Raw genomic sequence first — 10,677 nt, forward strand, 5'->3', positions numbered from 1 at the left:
ATTTGACTAAACAAGTGCACTCGCTGCGTGCCACAACCCGGCTTGCTGCATGCCACAGCTGGGCGCCTTTGTGGCCATTCCGTTTGGCGCCAAATTCAATTTATTGTCTTAAAGCGCTAAACCACAAAACGACAGGCTAACGCAATAAAAAACAACAAAGGATTATCTCTTGACTTAGCCGATGGCCAACCCCCACACAAACCAGCCCCTTAGCTTCCACTGTCCTCCAATGGCAAAACTTACTATAACTTGTGAGGAGGCGGGGTGGGGGGAGAGCACAATGTTAAAGTAAAAGTCAGCAAAAGTTCCATAGTGCACGCTGATAGCACGCGGCTCACAACTTTTCCAGAGTAAAATATATATAAAGAAAAAATATGTTTAATACAGGCAAAGTTTTGCATGCGTATTACTCGTTCTATGGCATTAAAATTCCCAAGTAGTTCAATTAATTAAAAGTCAGGCAAATGCATAACGAGCAGCAATACTTGAACTGACAGGCGCCCAATTGGCAGCTGCCGCCCAGAAGCCCAGTGCTTTCCTCTTACACATCAATTAGCCTCGAAATAAAACACATTCGACACGCCTACAAGCCACACATAATCTATTGTGGGGCATTTATTTACTATCGATATATAGGATTTCTATTCTATTCAAGGACTTGTAGTATGGCCGTGCTTAAGATTCGTGTTGTACAGATTTATTTAATTAAAGCTATCTTAGAATTTAGGATTTAACTAGCCTTTGTTTTCAGACCCTTTGGCTACCAAAAAGGATTACCGGACAACGAGGATTTTTGAACAGCGAGAATCCTAGTTGGATTAATTCAAGCTATCAGGCATGGATGGAGTATTGGCTTAGTGGAAGGCCATAGATGCCAGCTAAAAATGTTATATTTTTTTAAATAATAATATAACAATTAAAATAAAAATTATAAAAATAACACTTATAATAAAAATCAAATTAATAATAATAATAATAATAATAATAATAATAATAATAATAATAATAATAGTAATAATAATAATAATAATAATAATAATAATAATAATAATAATAATAATAATAATAATAATAATAATAATAATAATAATAATAATAATAATAATAATAATAATAATAATAATAATAATAATAATAGTAATAATAATAATAATAATAGTAATGATAATAATAATAATATAGCTAATAATCAGCGCGCCAAAAGTTGGACGTTGGACTTGATAGCCACTCACGATCCAGCAGATAGTAAAGAAATAGTAAAGAAACTAATTATGGAAAGCCCTGCTTTAATTAAATGAAAGCTAGCCAAAAATATTTGGTAGTTAGTATAAGCATAATTTTCATTATAATTGTTTGGTTCTCCGTTTAATAGAAAGTCTACTTTGTTTATGGTAACACTATGTGGGACAGTGGAACGATTAGATTTTATTTTCGTGGAAAATAAAAAAATAGCATTTACATAGTCGTGTGTGGTTTTCTTTTAACCAATTGGAAGCTTATTAAGAGCTAATTTGCTGACCAGCTAAATCATAATTGGTGAAGAAAATAATGTAATCAATTCAAGTTCTAATAAGCTTTATGGTGAATGCTCACACAGGTTGTATCGAGCTCCTCTGTAGAAGCTCTATCATTTTCGTTTTGTGATCGTAATTTGTGTTGGATTTTCTATTCGATTCAATTTGAAGGAAGCCTTTTTTGTGCCTTAGACCCCACTGTGCTTCAAGAAGGTCGACAAGGTGGCGCACAAAAGTAGGCAAGACAAAAACAACAAGCCGCCAGCATTGTCAGCGTTGCCTTTGTTGTCGTCTGTCGGGTTTCAGAGCGACGCCAACGCACTTAGACGTACTCACACACATGCACATGCAAACACACACACACTGACTGCATATCTTGCCTCATTAACAGCCCACAACTCGCTGCAGCAAGTGCCAGCGCGCTGTAAATTTGCCGCCGCAGAGATTACTTTGCAACATTCTGTGTGCCCTGCTTCCCCGTTCAGTTTAGTAGGTGACACCAATGCGCGCGTAGGTGCGACTGCCGCCGCACAGCGTCTGGCCTATTTGCTAGAGTCGTGCCACCTTGCCGCAACGTATGGCATAAACTGCGTGCACTTGACGCTATTGCTCCAGATTTGTAAGCACGTGTTTGTGTGTATTTTGGTGGAATGCATACGTTAGGTATGTGTTTGTATGTGTGTGCACACAAGTTAAAGTCAACGATACTCTGGGGCATGGGCGTGCCATTAGCGCCACGGCGACCTGCTATCGCCTTGCATTTGATTTTATAAAAACTTGCCCTACGCAAGTTTAAGCTGTGTGCGTAGCTCGCAGCTCTGATACGCTGACTTTCTCCCTTTAGTTAAATTTTTTACAAAGTTCGAACCGTCTCGTCCTACGCCATCAGAAGAACCCGCAAGCTTGCAACTTTTCTTCTTACACGTAATTATGCAAAAGTTAAACGTCGCCAACGTCAACGCGTCGCGCCTCGGCTAGCCGGCTGGAAAATCAGTCAGCACTTGAGCTGTCGCGTGAAATTATGCAAGAAACAAAAAACACGACTAACCTCGGCAAGCCGAAGAATTAATACTCTTGCCGACATTAGGCTTAATTGTGCCTTTTTCTATCTTTGTTTACGTAGAGCTTTATGATAATTTAGTCCGATTCTGAGAAGATTTTGATGTTTTAAGTCAATATTACTAGCAATTCCTACAAAATATATGATCCAAACTGATCAATGCAAAGTTCTATTACGAACATTTTAAATCTAATAGACTATATTGCTTAGAACTAAACAGACGATCGAGTCTATACCACGCTTGGTTTTTATATACGTTCGGAATGTATATACTGTACTTGTTAGAATATAAATTCTTCTGTTTGCTGACAAAATTTTAACTCTCTCTGCAAAAGTAGAAAGAGTGAGAGTACAACAAGAAAATAAAAATGTAAGGTTCATTAAGAAGGCGCATGCGTTTGGGTATTGTATGGAGGGTTCACTGTAGGTGTATAACGCGATTTCTAGCATACGTAATTGTGGCTTGGCATGCTGTTCAAATGTGTCGGCCACTTGATGCCAATTGGCTGGAAATTGCGTTAATTCGTCGAGTGCCAGGCTTACAAAATCGCTGCCAGGCATTAATGTCCACAATGGCACTGGCAATTCTTAGCAATATGCTCTTAATTCGATTTTAGCGTGCGGCTTTTCAGCCCCTACTTCTTGTACAATTGGGTTCACTAAATATAATGCATAGGTTTTAAATATATGAGTTTTTCTTTTAAGTTGAAACAGATTTATGTCTAAGGCAAGATATTTATAAGTTTTAATAACATTATTTGAAAAATCCTGAAAAGATGCAATATGGTTTAATTTTAAATATCCAAAAATTATTATTAATTTGTATGTAAATTATATGTAAGAATTCAATTTATTTTTATATATAATTAAAACATCAGAATACATTGTTATATTTAATGTCTGCATTTTTGAGAGTTGTGTGATGGCTTGAAATAATTAAACTTGAAATAAATGTTTATTGTTTATAAAGGTTTCGGAACAAACCTTAAGAAAAATTTTGATTTAAAATAAAATAGTTAAAAGAGAGAGCCCCAAAGAGTATATATACTGGATATATTTGTCTATTTTATAAATCTATTCATGAAAGAAACCTTTAAACGGAGAATTGGTTCAAACTGTAAGCCGAACCACCCCCTATTTTATGTCGACTTATGCCATACCATATCATACATTATCATATATATATATATACATTTATACACATATATATCATACACATTTTCCACAACCTTGGATAGTAGCTGGCAGAAACTTAAACTCTTCAACATTTGTATTTTGCAAATGTAGGAAGTAATTAATGGCAATAAATAGAAAATTTAAGCAAATATTAAAATCTTACATAAGTATTGATTTAGTTAGGTTGTACAAATAAATTGTTCTCTAAATATATTTATCTAAATTAAAATCTTATATTCTATAAATCTAATACGTTAACTGACGAGGCGAGTCCCATCCTCAATCCGAGGCGCTAATAATTGCTGTTTGCTTTTATTACCGGGAATGTGGACACTATCATCAATTGCTCGTTATGAGCACTGTGGTATTGGCCAGCACTTAAAGCGACAGGCGGGGACAGGACACTTAATTACATGCATTGCGCAGTCCTGTTCTGATGTTGTGTCATGTCCTTCGCAGACCTCTGTCCGCTCCCCATTGTCTGCTGTAGGCTGTCAATTATGGCGTGTTCGACATGTGGCTGCAACCGTGCTCTGGGTATCAATCAAATGGACATATTACAATAATTTCATTTCACAACAAAAATTAAATGCAGTCGCGTGCCGCACATATTTACATGACTATTAAATTAAAAAACATGAATGGACAGGACACGAAAAATATATGAGCTGGGAAATCGTTTAGTCAAGTTTGAATGGCTGCCCATAAAAATGGTTTACTGACATGCAACAATTTAAAAGTGTCTATAAATATGAATTGGTGCGCGTGCATAGAGGCGGGTTTATTTGCTTTTAATAAAGTGGGCAGAATAAATAAGGAATTGCAAATATATAAAATGCTGCCTTCGATATATAGTGAACGGTTAATGCTGACTAAATAATTGGTCAAATAATTAGATGAACAGTGAGAGCTAGAAAGCTGAATTTAGTGCAGATGCTGCCATTTGGTTCGAAAGTAAGCTTTTGTAAATATTTGAACTACAATTTAAGAAAAATAAAAGTCGATGCTTATATGAAAAGGATTAAGCTGGAAGTTTGCCAAATATGTAGAGTTATCGGACCAACTAGTGCTAGATCGGCGGTTCAACTCCCGCTTTAAATTTATATGGTGCTTAAAAAAGAAATTTCCTTTGGCTTTGGTTATTTTATTTACCTTCATGCTGTCATATGTATATATATAACTACTGGCAGATATATGCCCGAGCAGAACACAAATTGTGATGTTCTATTGCTTGCATATCTGTCGAAAATGGTAGCGTTTGCTCTTGTATAAAAACAACTTTCAAAGTTTATCCTGAATTTGTTATTATTCATATTTATCAATTATTTTTCCGCTCTCTCTATTTCAGTGCAAAGTTTCGACATGATGGCCACCTCACAAGATTATTTTGGCAATCCGTATGCTCTATTTCGCGGCCCGCCCATTACAATGCGGCCACGCACATCGCCGCTGGGCGTGGCTGGGCATACCCATGCCAGCTATGCGGCACTCGATCTGCAGTCGCCGCACAAGCGCCACATTGAGACAGATGTGCGTGCACCGCCGCCACCGTTGCCGCCGCCGCCGCTGTCGCTGCCGCCGCTGTCAGCCACATCGCCGAGGTAAGCCCGAGTCGTGTGTGCAGGCGGGAAAGCGCTAGACAAGCACAGAATTGAAAACTTATTGAAATGCATATCATCAGCAACACATCAACACTTCTATGCTAAGTCTTCAATCAACCAAAGCGCGTCAATCACCAAAAAAAAAAAAAACCAAAAATTTGTCAGTCTAGTTTTTGCCAAAATGTTTTGCTTAGCGTTTCCAATTCAAGTTAAAGTAAAAGCCCTTTAATAGTTACGGCCAAAACAAACTTAAAGTAAAAAGAAAAATTAAAGTCTTGCATATTACCTTTAATCCTTTAAAAAAGACAAAATGGACCTTGATCCCATCATAGAGACAGTGAGAAAAGAAGTGAGAAAAGTACTAAAAGAAAAGTCCCACAAAAAGTGTTTGCTACGCTATTTGAGATAAGTTAAGATAATAAATATCATATGTAGCTATTTGTAAGCCAAGTCTTAAAATATCTAAACCAAACTAAGCTGTAAGACAAAACACCAAAACACTTTAAACATAATATTATCAAAATATGATATATTAACATCTAAGGTTTTTAGATTTAAGCTATTGCAGAGCAGTTCGTATACAGAAAGCACTTGTACCGTTGAAGCAGTCATGTTCTATATATAAGTTCGGATAATGAAAGTAAAATACATTTTTCATCTTCTAGAATATTTAAATAATTAGCTTAATTAGTTACCTCATATATATACACATATATCCTAGTCTTAGCTATTTACAAGTAGACTGCTAAACTTTGCCCAAAATCTGCGTATCTTATAGTCAAGACTACATATAGTTATTGGAATTATTTAATATAGATACACTGCATAACAAAAGTATACAATACAATAATTAAAGCCAATATTCTAACTGGAAAGCAAATATACACATATATATATATATATATATATATAATATATACATAATATTTTAATATACATATATGACATATGAATACGTATTAGAAAACAGCTAAATTTGTGGGTCCACTTGTTCCCATACTTATATAACAGCAGCATATATGTGTGTGTATGCACTTAAAAAGTTAGACAAGTAGTGAACATTTAATATTAATATAATATATATGTTGATTGATATTCTAAAGTCTTATTGCCTAATCAAGTTCTTAGTGCTTGCCGTAAACAATAATAACAAATTGGAAATACCGTTGATATTAACTCAAAGTATACGTACACGAATAGCCTCTTGAAATTAAAGAATTTTTGCAAGAAAAAATCAACCTAAGTAGTTCAGATAAAGCAATAAACTAAACAATAATTGATATTTAAATAAATATATTAACGCTAAAATTTATTAATACAAAAGTAGTTGAACTATTATACATATACCATACATTGTATACCAACAATTCTGCTATATACACACATACATAAGTAGTGCGAATTAATTTATTGTTTTTTAAGCGATTCAAGTTTATGCCTAACAACTACTAGTCAATCCTAAGTCCTAGGCATAGACACGCGCACCTAATGAGCACATTGTAAAATGCAAAATTTTAAACCAAGAGTACAAAATGTAAAAAATAAAAGAAGTATCCAAAAAGTAACCCAACAATTGGCTAGCCAAAAATAAATATCAATATGTACACTTTAAGTAGTCGTAAGCGATTGTAAAGCAAACACTTTTCAAGTGACAAATCTTAAAAGATTCATAGCCAAATATCAAGCATAACTGTGACAAGCAAAAGGAAGAGAGCCTCAACGAGCGCCTGTTTTGCCAACGTCTTCAATCAACATACCCCACAAATTTGGAGCAGCTGGTGGACACTCATCAATCAACACTTTAAAATGCGTTTATCTAGTCGACAACTATTTATTAGCATAGTATTTTCCAAATCTCTCTCTCTCTTACTCTCACTATCTCCGTTCTAAATATCTCATATACGAAATGTAATCAAAACCTAACCTAACCAACAATCAACATGCACCCAAAACCTGTCAACGAGCGCGGTAAGTCAAGAGCTATTTACATTTATCTGTAACTCCCCCATATCAACCACTACTCACGTGCCTCTAGCCAACGTAGTGCGAACGTAGTTAAATTCACTTAGAACTGCATACCGTGCGGCATGGAGCCAAGTAAAAAGGCGTTGGGGGCCGCTGCATGTGTGAAGGGCCCGCCGGGTGTTTAGCTATGTAAGATTTAGACCTAGAACTTAAGATCTAGCTGCATTATGCGCATGCCAAACGACAATTGTGAGCCTCTTAAAGCCGTCAACGGTGCAGCAACATGCAACAAAAGCCGCGTGACATATAATTAATACACTAACTTTAATCCCAACACTCGCTCATGCAACAAAGGACTTAATATATGCAACCAACCTTAACTTCCTACATAAAAATAATAAAACAAAAAGAACTTCTCGAAAATAAAGCAATTTTTCGTCAAGCTCATGCAAATGCCACTTTAATGTGCGATAAGATGCAGATATTTGCATGTATGCATTTTGCTCAATCGGGCATTATGTCCCCAAACATTGACGATAATCAAATCTAACGGAAATGTCTTTACAAGAACTCTAATGTACGCTACTCAAATGCCGGTAAGCACGCGAAAGTGTTCTTTACATACAAATTCTCGTTTAATACTCTTTCCCCACAATTCCGTTAGCAACACTACAACAAGCATCTTGTGCCGATACACAACACTTAAGACAATTTTATAAATTCAAAAAGTTAGTATATAGTATGTTAAATGAGAGCAACGAAGTTTTTTTATTAAAAAATATTAATGCGAATTTAATTATCGCGGAGAGTGCATAGAAATTTGTATAAGCCTGATAAAGATTACCACAAGGGCAACGATAGAGTTGTAATGAGTCATGCAATATGCACCACTTGCCGCCAGTTGTTGCGCGTGTTGCATGATGTGGTGTGGCAAGTTGACAGCCGAGCGTTGGTCATGCATTTCCGGCGCAGCATGCGATTTGAACTGTTTTGCATTTAAGTAACACATGTAACTATCACATGGGGCAAGTGCGCTGCTTGTGGCACTTTGACATGCCAATTGGTAATCCTGTGACAATCTCAGCAACATTTCGTTTCAGTATTAAGTTAGTTAGCTCTCCGGGCACAACGCAAATGTCTCAATTTGCAATTTGCAAAGTGCTCGGACAATAACTTGAGCCAATTGCCCGGCAGCGTGTCTTAGGTGTCGACCCAAGCGCAGGCCAAGAGATGATTTGTTAAATATTCAGCTCGCTTAGGCCTCATTTTCAGCCAAGTAGCAACAATAAACTGCAGGCCATGACGACCGCCACAAACAAAATAATAATATTAATGAAACGAGTAAATGAAGAAATTTAAGCAACTTGTGGCAGGCCGAAATTAAAATACCCTTGCACACAAATGACTTACTGTTTTTCAAAATAACTAAGTTCGTACTTGCAACAGAAATGTTCTCCAGACGAAATCTTATTTCTTGATCGATTTTTCCTATATGATAAAACCTTCCCATGTTGACTCGGTATTTATCATAATTAAGAAGCATGTCAAGACGCGTTAATGGCGAATTTGTTTTAGGATATATACAAAAATTGTTTCAACTTTAAACCGTTCATTCCAATGTCAGCAATAAGATTAAATGACACAATCCGGACTCCTACGTGAACTGCTCAAAGAATATTATTTTCTTATCTTCGGAGTAATTTTTTTGAATTGTTTTTCTTTTAAAAATATTTTTTCCTTTTCGGCACACATTTTCTGCAAATTAGAAAGTAGTTTATTTTCCACTTATTTATTATGTTTTGTAAAATTTTAAATTGTTTTAGGGATTTTTTAAATAAATATGCCTATCATAGGAATATTTTTAAACTTCCTGTCAATTTCGAGCTCTTTCTTTTTCTAAGGGAGCAAAAAAAAATCTTAAGGTTGCTTCCTATGACAGAATTATAACACCCTATACTAGAGTATTATAAAAATAGTAATATGCATTGTATGGCCTTAAGTCATGTAACACCATTAGGCAGCTACAGCTGAAGAAGGCCAAGACTGAGGCCCCTGGCAGCGTCATGTTAATGGAATTTAATTCTGTGCAGCTTTGGCAACTCTGGCAGCCACTGTGAATGCCACTTGGCTAAGTCTAATGAATGCAGCAGACTGTGGAACTGGAGCAGGATAAAGACAAAAGACCTAAGCTAAGGCTGCCACTGGGACTGAAAACTGAAACTGAGCCTGAGTCTGGGACGGTAACTGAGCGCTGTTGAGGCTGCCAGGAAGCACGCACTGACAGCAATAAACACATAAGAACACACACACAAGCGCACAATGCATGTAGGGAATAGGCAAAATGATGCCGCTATTTGTTTGTACGCCCACCGTTATCCCAGCCACGCCCCACCGTCGGCTAAGTGGCCCCACACTGCATGTTGTGTGAAAGGAATTGCCCATGGTTATGCCTAGCATTTACCTGTAATTAAAAACTGTACAACTTGTAGTGCCCAAGTTCATGTGAAATTATGTTGCCGGATGTGGACAGTAAAAGCTATTGGCACCGTTCTATATAAACAACAGCAAACAGTACCAAGTGGCAAAAGTAATTGCGGAAGCAGCCACAAACACTAGAGCATAGCACCTGCGGTCAGGACAAGTCAATAAATCACTATTGCCAACAAATTCCAAAAAAAAAAAGAAAATACAAAAATAATATATATACCAAGGCAGCTGGAAAAACCGAGCTGCATTTTTCATTACTAGCTTGGCAAACGTGCCGGCAGTTTCAAGGTTTCTCGAGTGCAAAAACTGTTTACACTTTTTACACACTTTGGGGTTGCATTTCGCATAAGCTAAACAGCTTAACTTTTTGAGCGCCATTTTGTTGGTCTGCCATATTTTGCCCGAGTAGCATTTCCGCTTCTGTTTTGGCTACATGCTCACAGCGTGGCGCCCCGTTTTCTCACCTTGCCGCCACAAATAGAAATAGAGAGTGTGTTCGTTGAGGAAGAATTTTCAACAAATTTGTGTAGTTATTAAGTGAAAATGAGACTCTTGCCATTGAGAGTATATAAATTTTACAGCACTTTTCAGATGATTACATAGTAAAAGTAGATTTTATTAAATTTCTTTATGAACCGATATATGATTTCTTTAAACTATCTCAAATCAGATTAAAGTAAATATTAAGCTCCATATATATTATAATATAATATGGCATAACAATGGATCACATCATGTCTAGTTCTAATGTATTCTAACATTATGTTTTTGATATCTATTTATCTTTAATTTGATTTTTATTAAGATATTGGCATACAAAGGCGACGAAAAACATCGTCAATTTGAAAAACAAAATATGACGGATTAAGCGTAT

At 36.1% G+C, this 10,677-nt stretch overlaps 1 protein-coding gene across 1 annotated transcript in view; it reads left to right on the top strand.

Annotated features, from left to right (window-relative positions):
• Positions 1-6,230, top strand: part of LOC138910859 (sex determination protein fruitless-like) — a 32,614-nt gene extending 26,384 nt beyond the window's left edge. The window contains exons 2-3 of the mRNA XM_070206667.1: positions 5,099-5,351; positions 5,432-6,230. Of these exons, the coding sequence (XP_070062768.1) occupies positions 5,113-5,351; positions 5,432-5,456 (264 nt within the window). The 5' untranslated portion in view covers positions 5,099-5,112 and the 3' untranslated portion in view covers positions 5,457-6,230. The remainder of the gene's footprint in view (positions 1-5,098; positions 5,352-5,431) is intronic.
• Positions 6,231-10,677: the final 4,447 nt, after the last annotated feature.

This window comes from Drosophila virilis, chromosome 2 (assembly GCF_030788295.1).
Source record: "Drosophila virilis strain 15010-1051.87 chromosome 2, Dvir_AGI_RSII-ME, whole genome shotgun sequence".
In the NCBI taxonomy this organism is placed as follows: Eukaryota; Metazoa; Arthropoda; class Insecta; order Diptera; family Drosophilidae; genus Drosophila; species Drosophila virilis.